This window comes from Bos taurus, chromosome 3 (assembly GCF_002263795.3).
Source record: "Bos taurus isolate L1 Dominette 01449 registration number 42190680 breed Hereford chromosome 3, ARS-UCD2.0, whole genome shotgun sequence".
NCBI classification, from domain to species: Eukaryota; Metazoa; Chordata; class Mammalia; order Artiodactyla; family Bovidae; genus Bos; species Bos taurus.
In genome coordinates this window covers 3,578,579-3,601,578 of record NC_037330.1, presented here as the reverse complement: position 1 = coordinate 3,601,578, position 23,000 = coordinate 3,578,579, and the positions used below count along the sequence as shown (strand labels likewise).

Here is a 23,000-nt window from a genome sequence, read left to right as displayed (position 1 = left end):
CCAGTGTTCTTGCCTGGAGAATCCCAGGGATGGTGGAACCTGGTGGGCTGCCATCTATGGGGTCACACAGAGTTGGATACGATTGAAGTGACTTAGCAGCAGCAGCAGCAGCAAGCACACACCGTTCAGTTCAGTTCAGTCACTCAGTCGTGTCTGACTTTTCGCGACCCCATGAATCGCAGCACACCAGGCCTCCCTGTCCATCACCAACTCTGGGAGTTCACTCAGACTCACGTCCATCGAGTCAGTGATGTCATCCAGCCATCTCATCCTCTGTCGTCCCCTTCTCCTCCTGCCCCCAATCCCTCCCAGCATCAGAGTCTTTTCCAATGAGTCAATCCTTCGCATGAGGTAGCCAAAGTACTGGAGTTTCAGCTTTAGCATCATTCCTTCCAAAGAAATCCCAGGGCTGATCTCTTTCAGAATAGAGTGATTGGATCTCCTTGTAGTCCAAGGGATTCTCAGGAGTCTTCTCCAACACCACAGTTTAAAAGCATCAATTCTTTGGCGCTCAGCCTTCTTCACAGTCCAACTCTCACATCCATACGTGACCACAGGAAAAACCATAGCCTTGACTAGACGGACCTTTGTTGGCAAAGTGATGTCTCTGATTTTGAATATGCTATCTAGGTTGGTCATAACTTTCCTTCCAAGGAGTGAGCATCTTTTAATTTCATGGCTGCAGTCACCATCTGCAGTGATTTTGGAGCCCAAAAAAATAGTCTGACACTGTTTCCACTGTTTCCTCATCTATTTGCCATGAAGTGATGGAACCAGATGCCATGATCTTTGTTTTCTGAATGTTGAGCTTTAAGCCAACTCTTTCACTCTCCACTTTCACTTTAATCAAGAGGCTTTTTAGTTCCTCTTCACTTTCTGTCATGGGATCCCTAAATTTTCTTTCCCAGGAATAAAGCAATTTTTATTTCTTCAAAATTGTATGCTCACTGACGGGACATATCTGGACTGGAGAGTTAGCCCTGGGTGTTTTTCTTTTTTTGAGAGGACAAGTTGCTGATGGGGAAGGAGGTATCTGCCGTCCACACAGCCCTTTCCACTTGTGTGGAACTCAGTTCAAAACACACTTTTGCTATGTGCCTGTGTGCATGTGTGCTAAGTTGCTTCAGTTGATTCTCTGTGACCCTAGAGACTGTAACCATGCTCCTTTGTCCATGGGATTCTCCAGGCAAGAATGCTGGGGTGGGTTGCCATGCCCTCCTTTGGGGAAGCTTCCTGACCCAGGGATCGAAACTGCGCCTCCTGTGGCTCCTGCATCACAGGCAGATTCTTTGCCACTGAGCTACTGGGGAAGCCCCTATTCGTGCATACTGCATGCCAGATCCTGAGTCAGGTTCTGGTGGTATGAAGAAGGTAAGGAGGCATGCCATGGGCAGCTGTTCAGGTTGTACCATTCTATAACCCTAAGGGATACAGAATTGTGTATCTATTAAGTTCTGTTCCTGCAGATGCTGGAAGGTGACTTGAAGAAGACATGCTGGCTGTGATGTCAGTTAGACACAGTTTCTGCCCTCAAGGAGATCACCATCCAGCAGACAGCAGGGCTGTAAGACACTAGGAGATCACAGGCTAGAAGCTGGAAGAGCCTCTCACTTTTTCCCTTTTAAGAACAGGCTACATATGTAGAGTTAGATAATGATGGAAAACAACTTTGGTGCACTCTGGTCTCCTTATGATTATTGCTGTGTGTGTGCACTTAGTGTGTGTGTGCTCAGTTGTTCAGTCGTGTCTGACTCTACGACCCCATGGACCACAGCCCGTCAGGCTCCTCTGTCCATGGGGATTCTCTAGGCAAGAATACTGGAGTGGGTAGCCATGAGCAGGGATTGAACCCAGGTCCCCTGTATTGCAGGTGGATTCTTTACCATCTGAGCCACCAGGGAAGCCCATTATTATTGCTAGTTAATGACAAAAATTCCATTCTTTTACCATTACCACCTCCCACGGACTCCCACGACCCAAGTATCTTCCCCCATCAAAAGAACATCTTCTCTGACCTAAATAGGAAAAGAATTTGAAGAATATATGTATGTATAACTGAATCACTTTGCTGTATACCTAAAACTAACATAACATTGTTAAAACAACTATGCTCCAATACAAAATATAAGTTGGAAATAAAAAAAGAACATCTTCTCTTGTCCTTATGCTCCATTGCCCCCAATCAGGACAAGGCTATTAGTACTCATTATTCTTAGGAGTGAAAAAGCAAAAATACAAAAAAACCAGGCTGACTCTGAAAGACAATGTTTCTTCCCAATCTCTCCAGAGGCTACCCCAGGGCAAAGCTGGTTGTGCCCAGCTTAGACTTGGGGCATCGAACTGTGAGATTTACGGTCTCAGGACCCCTGCCTCAACCCCTATTCATAACCTCCAATACCTTTCCTCCTGCATCTAAGATAACTTCCCTGCAGCATAATAATTCACCTTATGCTCCAAGCAGTGCCAACATCACATACGTTACTTTATTACGCATTCATTGGCTTTCCAAGGCAAGTGAAAAAATAATTTAAACCAATTATGTACAGAGGCTTGGTTAGTTTTCCCAGTAACTTCCAGAAAGATCCCCATCCCCTTAGATAGCAAAGAAGGGTTACGTTTAACATCTATACAAAACTCCACCTATAAAAGTCGCATGTGTAGAAAGGTTTCTTTATTATAAGCATCACGTCTGGGGAATGGGCAGGGATCAGGGTGGGAGGCGGAGGAGCATGTGCAGGGTGGGGTCCGCACACACCTGCCCGGGCTAGTCCTGTGCAGGGGGGCTGGGGGCTGGTGGGGCTCAGGTGGTCTGCAGTGGGGTCTCCAACATCTCCATGAGGAAGGTGTCAATGGGTGTGTCCCCGATGAGCTTGAAGAAGAAAAGGTGCTCCAGGCACTTCAAGCCGATAGAACGCAGGGCTGGGAGGCGCAGCAGCAGCTTGGCAAACCTGCAGGGAAGCGAGGAGACCTTAAGAACTGGGGGTTAGCTGCTGGCATGAGGCCTCTTGTTTGGTCTTCTTGACCAATCTATGGTTAGAAGAAAGAGCCTGAGAGAGGAATCGAACACAGCCGGAGAATCTCTAATCTGGGGGAGCTTCAGAAACAGGCTTGAGGTCTCATTTAGCTTCTTTAGATGGAGGTTGGATCCTGTGACCTCTTGAGGAACTCTTGACTTCTGTGGTCACATCCCAGAATTGCCCTCAGCGCCCCCATTCATGCCAAGTGAGAGCTAGTCTACTTGCGATGACTCACGGCACCAATCCTACCCACGAGATGTTCCTTACGTTCTTTGTGTTCAGAGGGTCCTGGGAAGATCTGCCCAAACACTTAGAACACAGCACACAGATGTGCTGAATCCACAGGGGTTGTCACCATCGGGGAAGGTGCTCCAGGCATTCAAGCCATTGGAGCGCGGGGCTGGGAGGTGCAGCCACAGCTTGGTAAACCACGCATCAGGCACTGCAGTTGGCTCTGGGATCCAGCATGAGCCCCTGCTCTCAGGACCAACAGTTCTGATCGCCTCACCAGACTATGCATTTCTTCACGACACACTTACCTTAAGCAATGTGACCTCAGTGTGCCTCAGTTACATTTTTGTTACCACTTTATAACCACTTTGTACATCAGCTTCTTAGTCTATTGCTTACCTTTGTTTTATTTTTTGCCTAAGAAATGTGGCTTTCTTTTTTAAATTAAAAAAAATTTATTAAAATATAGTTGATGTACAATGTTGTGTTAGTTTCAGGTGTGTGCAGCAAAATTACACAGTTATGCATATGTATATATACATGTATATTCTTTAGCTTATTTTCTGTTATAGATTATTACAAGGTATTTAATATAGTTTCCTGTGCTACACAGTAGGTCCTTGTTGGTTATCTATTTTATGTGCAGTAGTGCATATCTGTTAGTCCCAAACTCCTAATTTATCCCTCCTCCCCTTTCCCCTTTGACAACCATAAGTTTGTTTTCTACGTCTGTGCGTCTATTTCTCTTCTATAAGTTCATTGGTATCACTTTTTTAGATTCTACATATAAGCAGTATCATACGATATTTGCCATTCTCTGTCTGACTTACTTCACTTAGCATGATAATCTCCAGCCACCGTAGAGAACACCACAGAGGTTCCTTAAAACACTAAGGATAGAGTTACCATATGATCCAGCAATCCCACTCATGGGCATATATCCAGAGAAAACCATAATTCAAAGAGATACATGCACCCCAGTGTTCATAGCAGAACTATATACAATAGCCAAGACAACATAAATGTCCATCAGCGGAGGAATGGATAAAGAAGATGTGGTACCTATTTACAATGGGATATTACTCAGCCATAAAAAGAAGGAAATAATGCCATGTGCATCAGCATGGACGTGCTTACTAATTAGGAAGAGAGGGAGATAGGTAATAGTGGTCTCTGCCCCTTGTGGGCCCACAGTCTGTTAGGGGAGACAATACACACATGTACACCCACACACTTACTCACACATGCCTCCGTCACATGTGCACACACACACCCTCATCATTCTCACAGATGCGTACACACACACTCACTCACACTCTAACCCACCCTTGCACACAGAAGCTTGCACACACACATATTCTCCTCCATTCTCATCTGCATTCACACACTGTACAAACACTCAGGCACACAGACATGTGTAGACACACTCACACTTTTCTATAATTAAAGACCTTTAGTTGCAGGGCTCAACAAAGGGAGAGAGACTAGTGTGTGAAGAATTAGCCTCATTCCGACACGTCCCTCAATCAAGCCACCTTTCCAACCTGCTTCTGTGGCCCTTCTTCATCTCTCAAAGTCCTTTTAGCCAATGAAGCTTATTTGTAATGTTATTGTAATGTTTATTTGTAATGTTATTGTAATGTTATTTATGATAATGACCAGAAATTAAATAACTTTACTCACAACTTTCAATAAAAAGTACAGGAACCAAAATCATGTTAGCCACTACAGCTTTAAATCAGCAACTTCTGGTTGGGCTGGGTCTTCCCTGGCAGTCACAACATTATTTCATGAGAAATTTTCAAACTGGAATTTTGATACTCCTTGAAAATGCATATAGGTCTATATTTGTGCCAAAAGAAGTTTTAAAGAAATGTGGCAATATAAGAAAAATAAAGTAGCACCATCTTAAGAGGTAAGAATTACCTTTCTATATGGAAAAATTAAAGGTCTATATCAAGGCCAGCACACACCTTCAAAATGTTTGATTAGGAAGCTTCTGAGTGCATCTGAATGGTATCGCCAGGGTGTGAAGAGGCCATCAGATAAAGAACAAGGAGGCTGAGCCCCTGGTTGTGGCTCCGAATGGAAGTTTTATGGAATTAAGCAAAGGAAAAGGCTTTACACTTCTTTATAAAGTGTAAAATTAGACTGATTATTTCTGAAAATGTATTTTTTTTTTACTCTAAAAAGGCCAAAGTTTCACAATATGTAAAATACTAAGCATTTTAGATGCAAACTATTATACACAGAATGGATAAGCAACCTACTGATTAGCACAGGTAACTATATTCAATATCTTCTGATAAACCATAATGAAAAAGAATATATATATACAAACGTGTATAACTAAAATCACTGTGCTGTACGCAGAATTAACACAGCATTATCAATAAAACACATTTTTAAAAATGCTAACCATGCTGGAACACGGCTGTCTCTGCCTTCTGCCCCAGGTTTAGAAGCTGAAATCAAGCCTGGAGAAATAAGCACGCTCACTAATAGAGCCACCGGGTGGCAGTCGCATTTCTCTCTGACAAGTTTGGCAGCAAGGCCTTTGAGGGTCCCTGCTGTGTGAGAGAGAGAATGTTCCTGCAAGCTCTGCCCTTTCCTGAGTTTTGGTCTCTGCTTTCTGGCTAGAGCAAGCAGAACTCGGCCCTGCAAGGTGTACTTCTGAAAAGTCTCCACGGAGGGGCAGCCCTCCACCACCGAGAAAATGGCCGTGACAGGCCCTGCGTGCCAGGAACACCGTCTGCCATTTCACAAACCAGAGGTAAGCAGCCTTTGACACACTTCCTACCTGACTGAGCCAAGTAACATCCTGATGGACCTACTCGGTCTCTGGGTGGTCACTGTCTGTCCAGGCTGTACCGGACATACCAGAGGTACCCTCTGCACCCACTTCCTGAGCCCCCAGGCCCTGCTTCAGGCCAGGCAACAAGTGTTCTCACTCATGCCTGGAGGCAACTCAAGCCCCTGGCAGTCCCTTTCCTGGGAAAACAGGCAAGTTCCAAAGTTTTCAAAGTGACATTCATCAGAAACAACAATATGTCAACCACAGGGCAATGACTAGACACATTAGGGTCCATCTATCCTCTGAAATATTACAAAATCATTGAAAGCCAGAATTTTGTGCTAAGGGAAGAAAATAGTACACTGAACCAAATGATTTCAGATCTGTAACTATACATTTCTAAGTATACATATATGTATAAACGAAGCTACTAGAACTATACCTCTCAAATTTACAATCAATATTATCCACTTAATATTTTAAATACATTCATTGTTAATAGAGTTAATGTATTTTTTAGATACATTCATTTTTAATAATAAAAATAAATACATTTAAAAATACATTTTAGATACATTCCTTATTCAAAAAAGCATGCTTGGCTTTTATAATAAGACAAAAAAAAGAGTTTTGTTTTTTAAAGAGGAAAAGGATGAGTATGAGCTGTCCTAGTTCTAATGCCTGGCTCACAACATGTGCACACACAGAAAACCATGTGTGATGCTGCCTCACAGCTGGGAGACCCCGTGAGTGGCACCAGCATTCTGGTGAGTTTTCAGTCAGCTCCTAAGGGCCGGAGGCTGAGCTGATGTTGGCAGCCAGGCCCTACTTGCTGGGTAGAGTTTTTTCAATCTTACCCACTTCAGGTATAGAAGAGACTGCCAGGCACCCACCAAAATCCACTCTCCCCTTCTTCCTTGGCATCCAGCTGCGTACATTCTCCAGATGAGCCGCGTGACCGAGTTTTAGCCAATGGAAGTGAGTGAAGGGAGATGGGCCCTTTCCAGGTCAAGGTGTTGCTCATAGAGTCTCACCCCTGTGCCCTCCTCCTCTGCCCCTCAACCATCAGCATACAAACACAACGTGACCAGGGGACCATGGAGCCCCGAAAAGGAGGAAACCTGGGTTCCCGAGTGATGGCGTGGAAAACAGTCAGTGCTCTAGACTGATTATCCAGCCAGGACTGGTTTGTGAGGAGGAAACACATTTGTGTTCAACTACAGACATTGGGAAACCTGTTGTCACAATGTACTCTCCCTAACACACGAGGCCTGCACATTTATTGTGCCAACGGGCTGGATCCCACTCACTCAGATGCATTCATTTCCTCTGACAAAAAAGCAGAGCTCAGCCTCTTCTAGAAAACTGATAGGGGCTTATGATCCAGGACAAATGGGCTAATGGAAATTAGATTTCATAGGGGAATAAAAGTCATCAGTGGGAACTGGGAACACATATAATTATTCCTAAAAACAAACTAATGCCTTTAAAGGAGTTTATTTAGGTTTCGTTTTCAGTTTTCTGTGAGATTTGTGGATCTTTTTCTCTCTTTTTAACTAGAGTTAGCAGAGTAAGGAAACTTTTATTCAGTTGTACTTGGGGGGAAATGTTTGGGAAAGGTATTCAACGACTCAGGAATACTGGCAGATGGTCTGAGATCTTCTGACCCATGTTCTCCTTTTCAGACAAGAAGTTCAGGCCCAGCACCTTGCCAGAGCCTACAGATGGCGCCCTCAGGGCCAGCGGTCACCCCTCTTGGCTGCCAAAGCCTGTACCTTCTACTGCAGTAGGGCTCCCATTGGGGCGAAGTGGAAAGCCGTGCAGTCACTTTGGAAAACACAGGCTCTTTGAAATCAAACACGCTTGTGTTCACATCTCACTACACCAGGCCCCAGCTCTGTGATCCCGGGCAAGTTCCTCATGCTTTCTGAGCCTTGAGACCTCTTTAGAAATTAGAGATAAAGACTTCCACAATTATTCACTCATTTGCACGTTCACTCAACATTTAAAGATGAGTATTACTTGCCAAGAATGGTGATAGGCTCCAGAGTGCTAGAGTGATGCCAGAGTGGTGAATGGTGGATACACAAGAGAGACAAGACCTCCAGTTTCATGAAGCTAATGTTTGAGTAGCTTTGCGCTGGTTGTGAAAAAATCTAGATAGAGCCTGCTGACCATCACCATCCATCAACAGCTATGTTGTTAACATTCTTTCAGGACTCCCTCACCTGCCTGGTTGTTCTGGATACTTTTGCTTGGTGTAGGCCTCAAGGGTGGCATAGACCTTCTCTCGTAGAGTCTCTACCTCAGACGGGTTGGAGAGACCCTTGGCATCTGAAAAAGACAGCTGGTTAAACCTCTGGTTACACACCTCTGTGGAACACCCTGTTACAGAGGCTGTCCCCATTCATATAGGCCACCTCCAGTAGAGTTACTAGAGACACAGTGGATAAGGGACACTGTGAAATACACAGAGCTGGTGCTTTGTGTCTACCAATCTACCCAATAAACTCTTGAAGCAAAGGTACCCACCGCTGACTCCAAGGAGGAGAGTTTCCTTCTATCTGGGCCATTGTACATATACAACCTTTACACATTTATTGACTAAGTGTGGGCTGAATGAAAAGACAGGGAACAAAAACCAGACATACCTATGTCCTGCTTCAACTAACTGATCACCTAATTCAAGAGATGAAGTGCATGCATCAGTTACTATGTAATTCTGAATACTCATCTTTCCTGACCCGTGGCAGCCTCTGGTGAAAGCTGAGTCTTGCTCCTCCTTGCCATGCTTTTCCTCCTTGAGCCCCCAGGACATCATTCTCCGGTTCTTCCCTGTCTCACCCACTGCTCCCTCGCAGGCACCTTTGCTGTTTCTTCCTTTCGTCCACAAATTCTAAATGCGGCCATGCCCCAGGACTCAGTCCTCAGCCCTCTGCTCTGCCTCTGCTTACTCCCTGGATGAGTTCACGCCAGCCTCAGAACTTTCCGTGCTAGGTATAGGCTGACAGCTCTCAAATGTACATCTCTGGTCCTGCCTCTCCTCTGAACTCCAGAATCACGTGAATAATTGCTTCCTGGTCAGCCACTCTTGGACATCTACATCCATCTCAGAGTTTCACGTCCAAAGACCTGCTTCCTAGCCACCCACCCTTAGAACTTCCATTTCAGTCAATGAAAATTATTTTCCAGTTGTTCAGGAAACAAAAATATTTAATGCCTCTTTTCCATATCCTATGTACAATCCATCAGCAAAATCCCATAAGTTCTGCCAAAAAATATATGCAGAAACTAACTACTATTTTTTTTTTTTCATGGAAGTAGTTAACTTGAGGCAGTGACCCAGGGAAGAGGAGGGAGGGACTAAAAAAAGAAAAAGCAGGGAAAGAAGAAAAGCCAACACAAGAGTACATGATCAGACTGATCATGGCCATGGGCAGCTGGGACTCATTCTCACAGGGACCCTCTAAGGAGGTATGTGGAATGTACTGCAGAATTGTCCACCTAGGGAAGGAAGATGGAAGCACTTATTTACTCACTAGTTTCTGTCACCCCTGGAGAACCTGACCACATTTTACCACTTCCTTTACTATCCTAGGCCTCTGTGATCTCCCACCTTCCCCGCTGACCCCCAACATGTACACTTCATGCCCGTTTGAAACACTTTTCAAGATGGCTCAAGGAGCAGAGGCCATGCAGAGGTGACTCTGTCCTCCCCACTGACAGGTCTCCTGGCCCTGCCTTCTCCCCTCTCTGTCTCAGCTGAGCTAGAGGGCCAAAGAACATCAGCGCACTGGGGGCTGACCAGGGAGGAGGGCTAAGCAAGACGCTGTCACCTGGGTTAAACAGCACGATGGCTCGCAGGCACCCCAGCTCTGACTTATCCATCTGCATGTCCTTCATTTTGGAGACCAGCTCAGTCAGAACTCTGTTCACAGGAAACAATGACAGGTAATGAGAAAATCATGAGCACCAGACCAAAGGCTGATAAAATGAATGCAATCAATATTTATTATGTACCCACACCGCCCCCCCACATTTTCCAGTCAATGTGCCAGGTACTAGGGGCGCAGAGATGAATCAGACACAGTCCCTGATCTCAAGGAGCTCACAGTTTAATCAAAGCAACAGACACAGAAACAGCACAGAGCAGCAACACCAAGCCACTGACTGACATAATCAAAGTCCCAGGAGGAGGCAGGGAACTCAGAGAGGGGGCTGGAAAAGCAGCCTAGAGGTTTTGGAAATTGGTAGAAATGCAACAGGCAAAGCAGGGCGAGGGCACTGCTTTTCTGGTGTTCACTGACACAGTAGAAATCTCCAGGCACCATCAAGAGGACTAAGTGCACTGAAGACCACGTGTGGAACTACTGTGGGAAAAGGCAGGGAAGGAGTAGAGACGTCTCAGATCGACATGCATATGGCCCTGGAAGACCATTTAGGGGTTGGAAAGGGACCACAGGTCCCCAGCACTGGGTAGAGACTATCTTCAAGCTCACCCTTCCCTTTCCTAGTGCATCTCCATCCTGTCACCCCAAGTCATTCATCTCTACCCATTTCTCATTTCCTTAAGTCACCTGGCTTAATTTCCCTGAGGGCACAGAATCCCAGACTGAGGCCATTGCTCCCTCAGCAGGCTTGCCCCAGAGAGATGCAGAGTCCAGCAAAAACCCTAGCTCATCTTTCCTGGACTCCTAAAGTCAGATTCTAAGCCTTCATTCCTGTCCCAGCCCTCTAAGATAAGCAGTTCAAACTCCCCACCCCTAATCATTCAGTCATGTCCAACTCCAGAGATGGTAGCCCGCCAGGCTCCTGTGTCCATGGGATTCTCCAGGCAAGACTACTGGAGTGGGTTGCCATTTCCTTCTCCAGGGGATCTTCCTGAGCCAGGAATAGAACTCAGATCTCCTGCATTGCAGGCAGATTCTTTACCGACTGAGCCATGAAGGAAGCCCAGTCTTACTAGGTAATGTTAGTAACACCGTCTCTTCCTTGGAAACCCACGGGTTTTCATCTGCCAGTAACTCTGTTGGCCTCTGACCAGCTCTGTCTCCTCGAATCAACATTTCTTTTAATCACTTTCTCATTCCCCAGGTTTATGCTTTCATGTGCTTAATGGTCTCTGCTTCCAACCATATATGTACAGCTGCTTGAGCTATCCATTCTAAACACACAGATGCACACACACACACACACACACATGCTGGAAGCAGAAGAGAAACACCTGTCAAAGATGGAGCCAACCCCAGCGCTGTGGGCACTGCTTCGGTGGACGTGTAATCCCGTGGCCAGAAGGATGCCATCCTGCACAGAAACCGAGCGATGGGAAAAGGAGGCGATCAGCAGCTCATTCCACCCTGCAAGGATAAAGAGGTGGCCTTGAGGGAAACCTGACCGCACTCTCGCTTCATGGACAGTCACCCAAGGCATGTATTATTATCCTTTGGAATAAAAGTAGAATCAGAAATCCAGTTCCAGACAATACTGCTAATTAGTGAAGAAACAAACCATAAGACTGGGGTGTCCTGACTTGGGGCTATGCCCATCCCCCAGTTTCCCCCATGCTGCCTAGAATGGTAGCTTGAGAACAAGGACTCTTTATCCCCCAGTCCATCAACAGATATGGATTGAACACTTAATGGGTAATAGTCACTATGTTAGCTGCCGTGGTGGATAAAGCAAGCATACCTTGCAGTCTCTGCCCCCAGGACCTGACAACCCAGTTTTATTTCTTTGGCGTTGTCTAGTATCACCCAGCATGGCATGAAGCTTTCCATCGACACTCAGGGAACACTCATTATTTGATAGGAATGAAATGAGTGCGCTGGCTTCCAAGGCTCAGCCAATCTTCATGAAATTTCTCTGTTGGCTCCGTGACAAAGAGGAGCTTTGGCATATGTCAACTGCAGTGTCCCAGAAATGGGAGGTGAGAGAGATTACAGCACATAGAATATTAAAATAGGAAGGGACCCTGGAATCCATCTAGTACCAGTCTGAGCAAAAATCTTTGGCTTCCCTCAGTTCATCTGTGAAATGGGAATATCTCTATTTTCCAATTTCATAATAATAATGAGGCAGAGCTTCGGACTGTCTTCAGTAAAAACTATTTAACTCTCTTCGAAAATTAAATGCAAATTATAAAGGCTATGTACAATTTGCATGGAAAAATAGTTCTTTCCTGGTTACTATAAGGATTCTAGGAAGCAGTTTAAGAAACCCAATAGACAGAAAAGTCTCTGCTTCTTACTAACTTTCCTCTTTTTGAATTTTTATGTGTGTGTTTAAAAGTTATTTTTCTCTGATAATAAAATGCATGTAGAAACTAATACGAATTTCACTGTGTAAAAAATTTTTTAATATCAAAAAAGAAAAAGTCTTATTCCTCCATTAACAAACTGTTTTGTTTGGGAATGAAAAGTTTGGGAGAGGGCCATCTAAATTTAAGAGATTGTAAGTAATATAAAAAAGAACAATCTCACATAGTATTATCCTGTCTCAACAAGATGCACCAGCTTGGATGGGTTCAACTCCACCAGGTCACTTGTTTTAGGACCCCAGGAGCAAAATGGCAACCCAAGTGCTTGTCCCAAGAAGAAAGGATCTTTGGTATCACTTACCTGCCCGGAGCAGAATGACTTGGTCCTCCAAGGTGAGGTCAGAAAAGTGGGGAATACGCTTGGCCCATTCAACGAGAGTAAAAAGCTGCTTATCAGCAGCGTGGCATATATTGGTGACAGGGTCATTAGTCTAAAAAAGGAACAAAGTAATCTGAAGGGACAGATTCGAAGACTCAAACACGTCCCTTGCCCATGTCTGGCCCCATCTAAGATATGGCAGCTGGATGGAGATCTAAGACCACCTACCGAATTCTCCGTGTTCATGTCACCATAGGATTCTGTCTTTGGTTCAACAGCAAGTTCAGCTTCCAGAATCCTCTCCACGGGCATATCTTCATGGCCACTGTTGGCACACTCTGCCTCACTTTCAGCCCGCTCCCGGCTTCTCTGCCTTTCTTCCTGCACAGCTGGCAGGGACAAGGAAGTGCAGGTGTTACCATGTGCCCAGGACAACAGTGGGAAATTTAGTTACCTCCCTAAGCCTCCATTTCCTCATCTATAAAATGGGCACCATCATGGCAGTGAATCAGGACATTGTCCTTTTAACAGATGAAACCAAGAAAGCAGAGTGTTTGCTTATGCCTGTGCAGAAGTGTGGATTTTTCAGTCCATATGTTTTCCAGTTCATAATGGTGACCTCTCTAAGAAGTATGCACTTTAAGCTTTAATTACCTCCAATTCTGCCCTTTCTTTAAATGAACCACCATCTCCTTGCATGCTGTATGCCATGTCCTTTCTCCACCGGCTACCTCTAATAAACTATGAGCACGCAATAGTTAAGTAACAAGCACATTACTCTAAAAACTCCCTCTGTCAGATCCTGTGCATCATCCTTGGCATTCACGTCCCATTAGGTCTGCCCCTAGTGCACCAGCCTGAACACAACATCACCTGATCTGACTTGTCAGGGAAGATCTTTAGGGAGCCACGCGGGCATTTAGTAAGCAGGAGGCTGGAGGAATGTCACCTAGATGACATTTCAGAATCAGTAGATGATTTAGGGGGTGAGGAAGGGTACACAGGCAGAGGGGGAGGCTGGAATTTTCTCAGATTGCCAAAACTTAGGGTTTTCATCTAGAACCTACTGGGTCTGTGCATGAGAATGTCAGCCAGACCCCTTCCCCAATTCTGTCCTCTTCATTGGGAGGACAGTCTCTGTGAGGTTAGTTTCAATTCTCCCAAAAGCTTTAGTTTTCATCTTATTCCTAGTAGCAATAAACAGAATTCAATATTAGCACACATCTTTTTAAATCCCAAGAATCAAGAAAAGTATACTCTAAACAGTGGCTAAGCGGGACCTCAGTGATAACTACTGCATCAGAGACTTCTATGTCTCATCCCCTCTCCTTCCCTCCCCATCATGCACTTTCCCAGGCACCTCCTACTCTCTGAGGGCAGAGGGAGCTGCAGAGACTGCAGAATGAACTGGGACTGGATGCTGGACATTTAGTTTGTCACGCAAGGGATATTATCGATCTGTCAAAGTAGGTCAGAAAAGGGTCTGCCTCACAGACACAGCTGATACATCACAGTCTCAAATAGAGACGCACCAAGAAGCCTCAAGATGAGAATACTACTCAGGGGTTGACAGGGAATGAGGGTAGGAAGGAAGGAGTAAAGGAAGAAAAGAGATTAAAGCAAGGGATTAAGAAAAAGAAGAAACAGGAGAGAAAGAGAACAAAGATGAGAAAATAGCAGAAGAGCAAAAAATCATGTACTTGGAGTAAAATCTTTTTCAGAATGGGCCTGACCATTTCCTAGCTAGTAGCATCAGACATGCTACTCAGCCTACAAAGCCTCAGCCTCGCTATATGTAAGGTGGGGCTTGTAGTACTTAACCTAGATTGTTTTCTGTAGATTAAATGAAGTAATAATTTAAAAGTTAAAAAAGTAGCATTTTTCCTCCCCTTGGTTTCTTTTTACACTCTTGGACTCTGCTCTGGTCCTCTCTCCATCCCCTCTTTAGACCTCATCCTCTCTCTCCTTGTTTCTCTTTTCCCCTCATCCTTTCTTTCTGTCCATTCTGTGAGCCCTCATTCACTGACAACATACAGAAACTCTCATATGTGTTTTTATATTCAGTTGGATTTGCTGGTTAAAGTTGAATGCTTCTTGTATTAATTTTTTAAGATAGGTTAATGGGCTTCTATTTGTCTTAATTTGAAAAGATGGGAAAGCAATATAAGTTCCTTTTGTGATCCTCAATTGATTTCTTCTATAGATTTGTAACACTCAAGGAAAATAACTTTCAAGCTTCACAGAAAATAACCTTGGCTTCAGGGAATTAGATCCTAATCCCAATTCTGTCATTAATTGAGTGATCCTTTTCTAGTCACTTCTTTTCGTGTGTGTGCCATGAATCTTCCTGTCGTCAGTAGGAGTCCAGTATCTCTGGTTGGAGGAAATTCTCTGTGGACAGACATTTTGAGCTACTGCTACTCCATACATCAGGCTACATTTAGAGGACAGAGGGATCTAAAACAGGATTATTCTTTAGTCCAACATATATCTATTGGGATGTACTAAAATAGCCAAAATTTCTCAAGCTCTTTCTCTGTGTTAGAATTGTGCTCAACATTTTTCATAGATTATATGTCATTTAACCCTCTGAAGAGCTATCAACCACAGAGAAGTTAGGTGACCTGCCTAAGGTCACAGAGCTAGAAAATGATGAAGTCAGCATTGTAGGTAGACCGAGGCTGGCTGGCTGAGCCTACCTCTAACCCCTCTTTACTACCTCCAAGGCTGTAGGCTGGTTGGATTAATAAATCCACAGGGATATCAAATGCTGCCTAAATTGCCTCAAAATAATCCATTATCTTACTACCCAAACCACATTATATGACCCAAAATTGTGGAAACAGACTACCCCAGAACTCTGAGGATTGTTTGGTGGCCTGGATGCCAGAGGGTCTTAATCCTATAGCAGCTCTGACATTAGCTTGCTATGTAAGCTTAGGCAAGACTCTAGACTCTCAGAACTTCTTCTTCTTTCAGAAAATAAATGTGTTACATCAGACAACAGCAAATGTCCATTTCAGCTTCACCCCAATATGTACCCTGATCCCAGACAGGTGAGTTCTGAGCCCACCCCAGTTTTATCTCTTTCTATCTGTCCAACTCTCTAGTAATATAAATTCCATAGTATCACTCAGTTATCTGCTCCAGAATTTCATTATTCTTGTCCACAAGAAGGTGTATGAACTAAGCCCTAAATTTTGCAAATAAAGACCAGAAATTATAGTGGCAAAGGGAAAGCTGTCCAGTCACTTTTTTAAAGTGACATTTCATATAGTGAGATAAGGAATTGATTCATTTCTTCACCTTCTCTTTGTCAGGGTAAATAGTATGAATTTCCCAAACAGCCCTTTTCCACTCCTAATTGTTAATGATTCAGCTTTTCATCACTCTTGTTTCACCACATTATTTTTTTTTAATTTTATTTTATTTTTAAACTTTACATAATTGTATTAGTTTTGCCAAATATCAAAATGAATCCACTACAGGTATACATGTGTTCCCCATCCTGAACCCTCCTCCCTCCTCCCTCCCCATACCATCCCTCTGGGTCGTCCCAGTGCACTAGCCCCAAGCATCCAGTATCGTGCATCGAACCTGGACTGGCATCTCGTTTCATACATGATATTTCACATGTTTCAATGCCATTCTCCCAAATCTTCCCACCCTCTCCCTCTCCCACAGAGTCCATAAGACTGTTCTATACATCAGTGTCTCTTTTGCTGTCTATTACATAGGGTTATTGTTACCATCTTTCTAAATTCCATATATATGCGTTACTATACTGTATTGGTGTTTTTCCTTCTGGCTTACTTCACTCTGTATAATAGGCTCCAGTTTCATCCACCTCATTAGAACTGATTCAAATGTTTTCTTTTTAATGGCTGAGTAATACTCCATTGTGTATATGTACCACTGCTTTCTTATCCATTCATCTGCTGATGGACATCTAGGTTGCTTCCATGTCTTGGCTATTATAAACAGTGCTGCGATGAACATTGGGGTACACGTGTCTCTTTCCCTTCTGGTTGCCTCCTCTACATAGAAAACCCTAAAGACTCCACCAGAAAATTACTAGAACTAATCAATGACTATAGTAAAGTTGCAGGATATAAAATCAACACACAGAAATCCCTTGCATTCCTATACACTAATAATGAGAAAACAGAAAGAGAAATTAAGAAAACAATTCCACTCACCATTGCAATGGAAAGAATAAAATACTTAGGAATATATCTACCTAAAGAAACTAAAGACCCACATTATTTTTTTTTTTAATTCAGGAACCAAAACTGGACCCAGCTTTCTGATAATGAATCAGAATACTAGGTTTAAAAGAATCTAGAGCCTATTATACGGAGTAAGTCAGAAAGAAAAGGACAAATACCATATATTAACACACATATATGGAATCTAGAAAGATGGTACCAACGATCCTGTATGCAGGGCAGCAAAGGAGACACAGACATAAAGAACAGACTTTTGGACTCAGTGGGGGAAGAGCGTGGAATGTGTTGAGAGAATAGCATTGAAACCATGCGAAAAACAGATGATCAGTGCAAGTTTGATGCATGAAACAGGGCATCCAAAGTCAGTGCTCTGGGATAACATAGAGGGGTAGGGTGGAGGCGGGGCGGGGGGGGGGGGAGGTGGGAGGAGGGTTCAGGATCGGGAGGACACATGTACACATATGGCCAATTCATGCTGATGTATGGCAAAAACCATCAAAATATTGGAAAGTAATTATCCTCCAATTAAAATAAATAATTTTTGTAGAAAAATGACAGCCCAGGCTGTTATAATCCACACGTCCTTGTTTGACTTACTTTTTTAAAAAAATGAATCACATTTCCCATCGTTTTCTCCGTGAACCACTCTGACCCTAATTGAGCCGGAAATATTTAGGTTGAGTTTTGAGAGACAGAATTAGACTGTGAAGCAATAGAATCGAATATAGGTGATTCTCAGTCAGTAGCAATCACACTCTACGCTTATGCGAGACACACCTTGGGGTCATTAATTTAACGTTTTGACTATCACAGTGGTGGGAGCTACAAAAAGTGAGTATCAATTCTATGCTGGTGAAGAGAAGACAGTCTCTACCATCTGATTTTTCACATCACATGTTCCAGTCTAGAAAACTGTTGACCCCTCTACAGCAAATATGACACAAACATAAAGTAGACACCCAGTTAATACATGATGAATGAATGAATGAGCAAATGAATCATACAGAAGCATCTGAATTACTAAAACATCTGACTCCAATATTTGGTTTAAACCACTCATTGATTCTCTCAACAAATATTACCTAAATATCTACTATGTGCTAGTCACTGATGATACAGCAGTGGGGGGTAGGGAGGCAGGAAAAATACCCCTGCCTTTTTGGAGACAGGTAGTAGACAAAATTTAAATATGTGATCGGTTCAGTTCAGTTCAGTCACTCAGTCGTGTCCAACTCTTTGTGACCCCATGAATCGCAGCACACCAGGCCTCCCTGTCCATCAAAAACTCCCGGAGTTCACTCAGACTCACGTCCATCAAGTCAGTGATGCCATCCAGCCATCTTATCATCTGTCATCCCCTTCTTCTGCCCCCAATGCCTCCCAGCATCAGAGTCTTTTCCAATGAATCAACTCTTTGCATGAGGTGGCCAAAGTACTGGAGTTTCAGCTTTAGCATCATTCCTTCCAAAGAAATCCCAGGGCTGATCTCCTTTAGAATGGACTGGTGGGATCTCCTTGCAGTCCAAGGGACTCTCAAGAGTTTTCTCCAACACCACAGTTCAAAAGCATCAATTCTTTGGTGCTCGGCTTTCTTCACAGTCCAACTCTCACATCCATACATGACCACAGGAAAAACCATAGCCTTGACTAGACGGACCTTTGTTGGCAAAGTAATGTCTCTGCTTTTCTTTCTTTCTTTTTTTTTTTTTTTCTGCTTTTCAATATGCTATCTAGGTTGGTCATAACTTTTCTTCCAAGGAGTAAGCGTCTTTTAATTTCATGGCTGCAGTCACCATCTGCAGTGATTTTGGAGCCCCAAAAAATAAAGTCTGACACTGTTTTCACTGTTTACCTATCTGTTTCCCATAAAGTGATGGGACCAGATGCCATGATCTTCGTTTTCTGAATGTTGAGCTTTAAGCCAACTTTTTCACTCTCCACTTTCACTTTCATCAAGAGGCTTTTTAGTTCCTTTTCACTTTCTGCCATAAGGGTGGTGTCATCTGCATATCTGAGGTTATTGATATTTCTCCCGGAAATCTTGATTCTAGCTTGTGCTTCTTCCAGTCCAGCGTTTCTCATGATGTACTCTGCATATAAGTTAAATAAGCAGGGTGACAATATACAGCCTTGACATAATCCTTTTCCTATTTGGAACCAGTCTGTTGTTCCATGTCCATTTCTAACTGTTGCTTCCTGACCTGCATATAGGTTTCTCAAGAGGCAGGTCAGGTGGTCTGGTATTCCCATCCCTTTCAGAATTTTCCACAGCTTATTGTGATCCACACAGTCAAAGGCTTTGGCATAGTCAATAAAGCAGAAATAGATGTTTTTTTCTGGAACTCTCTTGCTTTTTCCATGATCCAGCGGATGTTGGCAATTTCATCTCTGGTTCCTCTGCCTTTTCTAAAACTAGCTTGAACATCTGGAAGTTCACAGTTCACGTATTGCTGAAGCCTGGCTTGGAGAATTTTGAGCATTACTTTACTAGTGTGTGAGATGAGTGCCATTGTGCTGTAGTTTGAGCATTCTTTGGCATTGCCTTTCTTTGGGATTGGAGTGAAAACGGACATTTTCCAGTCCTGTGGCCACTGCTGAGTTTTCCAAATTTGCTGGCATATTGAGTGCAGCACTTTCACAGCATCATCTTTCAGGATTTGAACTAGCTCAACTGGAATTCCATCACCTCCACTAGCTTTGTTCATAGTGATGCTTTCTAAGGCCCACTTGACTTCATATTCCAGGGTGTCTGGCTCTAGGTGAGTGATCACACCATTGTGATTATCTTGGTTGTGAAGATCTTTTTTGTACAGTTCTTCTGTGTATTCCTGTCAGATAGTAATAAATGCTGTAGGAAATAAACTGGGAAGTATTAGGGGTGGTTGATGTGATTTGAGTCATTGTAGTCAGGCAAAACTTTAAGAAGTTGACAAGTAAAGATATGAAGGATAAGTGAGCCAAAAAGACACCTGGGAGAGGGCAGTCTGAGCAGACAGAATAGTAAGTGTAAAGCCCTGAGGCTGGAGCAGAAAGACAGTGGGTAGCCAGACCGTGTACAGACTTGACGTCATAACCAGGATTCTGCCTTTTTTCTAAGTAAGAAGTGAAGGCACTAGAGCGTTTTGGCGAAAGAAAGGCTTCACCTGATCCACTTGTTCAAAGACTCGCTCTGGTTGCTTTGATAAGGAGAGACTGAAGGAAGATGAAGATGGAAGCAGGCAAACTTCTTAGGAGGCTATTTGTATTATTACAAAACAAACAAACAAACAAACAAAAAACAGTGGCTTGGCAATAACAGTAAAAATGGTGAGACACGGAAAGGTTCTTAACATATTTTGAGAAAGAGACAAGATTTCCTCACCCATTGGATGTGGTGCATGAAAAAAAAAAAAAGAGGTGTTCAATGGCTTTTGATCTGAGTAGCTGAAAAATGGCTATTTCCTAAAATGGGGAGAACCACATGATGAACAGGCTGAGAGGGCAGGTGTGGATCTGTCAATTTGAGATTCTTGACAGATATCAGAGTGAGATTCCCTCCTTCGTTCCATAGTGCCTTCTTGCCCTGGTAGGAGAAGAGATGTGAGATGAGCTCTGACCTGGAAGTAAGAAGTTCCAGTCTCTGTTTATCACCTGTCCTTGGGACCTTGGGAAACTCACTCCATCAATCCAAGTCTATTTCCTCAGCTACAGAATGGTTAGGTAAAGAAGCTGCCTTCAGTGCAGCAGACCCAGGTCCAATCCCTGTGTTGGGAAGATCCCCTGGAGAAGGGAATGGCTACCCACACCAGTATTCTTGCCTGGAGAATTTCATGGACAGAAGAGCCTGGTGGGCTACAGTCCATAGGGTCACCAAGAGTTGGATACAAGTCAGTGACTAACACTTTCACTTTCAGAATGGTTAGGGTTATTAAGTTATTCTTAAGGGCCACCTCCATCCCAAACATTGTAAGAGTGCCATTTTTTCCTTGCTGGTAGGATTCTTTCCTATAAGGGGTCCAAACCCTTTTTTCACTGGATCTTTTAGCCAGCCTCCCCCCTCCCCATAGAAGAGAAGTTTTTTAAGAATAGAGAGTCACTTGGGAGAGACAAAAACATGCCTTGTTTCCATTTCTGAGAGGCTCTTGACTCTTGAATCTATTAAGATTTACCATTTACACCCTGTACCTCTTGAGTTCACTAGCTAATTAACTTGTTGATTTGATTTATTTGTGTTACTTAATGGAAAGACTTTTTGATCTTGTAAATAAACAGAAAGCATGTTCAGATTTTTTTCCCTACGACAACCCAGCTAACCTACCCTGTAAATTTGAAACATTTTAAAAGTACACAATGACGATCTCTCTGAATGAGAAGGCTGTCTGATTATTGGTAATGCCAATAATCCCCAAAGACTTTGGAATACACCAATCTCAGAGGATTTATAGCAGACCAAGGTTATAAAAGCCCAGAGAGATTAATCAAACCAGCAGGCTTCCCCAGGGTGAGGATTAGAGGGGAGAGTCAGCTCTGCCCAGAAGGTCAGTCTGATGCTCCATGGTGGGCCAGCACCCTGAGACCTCAGCTCTAACACTGCCTGGATATTGGAAGAGGAAGAGAGTGGGTCCCATTTGGACCATCTTCTGAGGTCCAGGACAGGTGAGAATGGTGAAGGAAGATGTTCCTGCTCGCTTTGCTTAAGGATACACACTTACCAGGGCAGGAGGCATTCAATTGCAGCACTTGCGAAATCATGGCACCCAAAGTCATTCCCTCCTCTGCCTCAAACTTGTTCACATAGTCCAGCCTAGCAGGACTCTTTCCGATGTCCTGCACTTGCTTCCATTATGTATGTGCAAACTGCTCTCTCCCCTGAGTGGAGAGCAGGGTAGCAGGAAGCCTTACCTTCCCTCTTCATGCCCATGACCAGGCACTTCTGATAGCGGCAGTACTGACAGCGGTTGCGCTGGCGCTTGTCAATGAGGCAGTCTTTGTTATCCCGACAAGTGTAGATGAGGTCTTTCCTTATGGTTCTCTTGAAGAACCCTTTGCAGCCTTCACAACTGTACACACCGTAGTGCTTTCCTGGCCAAAGAGAAGGACATTCCATAAGTAGTTCTTGTGTTTATCTGGATCTTTCATTCAAAAGAATCTCTTGGCTCTCTCCAGAAAAACTAGCACATCACCTTGGCGATGGGAACAAAAGCAAAGAAGAAGTAGTGGAGAATGCAAGCTCGATGACAGGAACCAAACCAAGCCCAGAGTAAATATGCCCTTTCCTGTGTCTACCCTCTAGAAGCAATTCTCTGGAATCACTAATTCCAGAGAATGTTATTTAAAAAGTCCTAACCTAAGACTTCGCTTCCATTTATTTAACAGGGAAATTCTTATTTTTAGTTAAGCAAAATGTTCTGCGTTCATTCAAGACATTAGTGTACATAAAAAAAATTAAAATATCTAGGATTGTTGTTTATTATCTAGCAGGGAAACAACCTCAGTTTCACTCGTATTTCTCCATAACTGAAGTCCAAGGACTTAAGAATCTCACTTCGAACTATTATCCTTTATCATAAACTACGTACAAGAAACTAACTTATAAATTTTTCAAATATTATTGCCTATCAGAGGAATAAACTGTTATACGATCTTTACGGCATAACATGACGTGTAGTCTTGAGATGTGATGTAAAGATCTGATGGAAGGTGGTTTTACTTGATCCAGGATAATCTGTTACCTCTTTCATTGCCCTTATTACCTGTTCCACACATCCAGTTTTCCGTGACCCCAGCCAAGGATGGCTAATTTGTGTCAGGAGAGCCACCTCATACAGGACCACACAGGCATCAAGAATCAGTCACCACTGACTTCCTGGATGGTCCAGTGGCCTACGACTCTACTCCGAAAGCAAGGGGCTCGGGTTCAATATCTGGTCAGGGAGCTAGATCGCACACGCTGCAACTAAAAAAGATACTGCATACCACAACTAAAAGGATCCCACGTGCCCAATTAAGGCCCCGCACAACCAAAGAAATAAATATTTTTAAAAAGGAGTCTTTCTAGGTAGACGTCTTCCCAATACTACACACCAGGCAGCTGTGCTCAATTGGTTGAAATTGT

The 23,000-nt window shown here is 43.6% G+C and overlaps 1 protein-coding gene and 1 long non-coding RNA gene across 4 annotated transcripts in view; one reads left to right on the top strand and one right to left on the bottom strand.

Annotated features, from left to right (window-relative positions):
* The first annotated feature begins 973 nt into the window (after nucleotides 1-973).
* LOC132344813 (uncharacterized) lies at nucleotides 974-8,275 on the top strand. Its single transcript, XR_009493820.1, has 3 exons — nucleotides 974-1,371; nucleotides 5,889-6,021; nucleotides 7,728-8,275. It is a non-coding gene; the product is annotated as an uncharacterized lncRNA (long non-coding RNA).
* Nucleotides 2,462-23,000, bottom strand: part of RXRG (retinoid X receptor gamma) — a 60,222-nt gene continuing 39,683 nt past the window's right edge. For 2 of the 3 annotated variants that reach the window (XM_010802715.4, XM_005203422.5), the window contains 7 exons: nucleotides 21,788-21,967; nucleotides 12,906-13,066; nucleotides 12,660-12,789; nucleotides 11,267-11,399; nucleotides 9,879-9,970; nucleotides 8,271-8,376; nucleotides 2,657-2,948 (listed from right to left, as the gene is read on the bottom strand). In XM_010802715.4, coding sequence (XP_010801017.1) covers nucleotides 2,801-2,948; nucleotides 8,271-8,376; nucleotides 9,879-9,970; nucleotides 11,267-11,399; nucleotides 12,660-12,789; nucleotides 12,906-13,066; nucleotides 21,788-21,967 — 950 coding nt within the window. In that variant the 3' untranslated portion in view covers nucleotides 2,657-2,800. Of the gene's footprint in view, nucleotides 2,949-8,270; nucleotides 8,377-9,878; nucleotides 9,971-11,266; nucleotides 11,400-12,659; nucleotides 12,790-12,905; nucleotides 13,067-21,787; nucleotides 21,968-23,000 lie in introns of all 3 variants that reach the window. The other variant, NM_001075408.1, reaches the window with a different exon arrangement.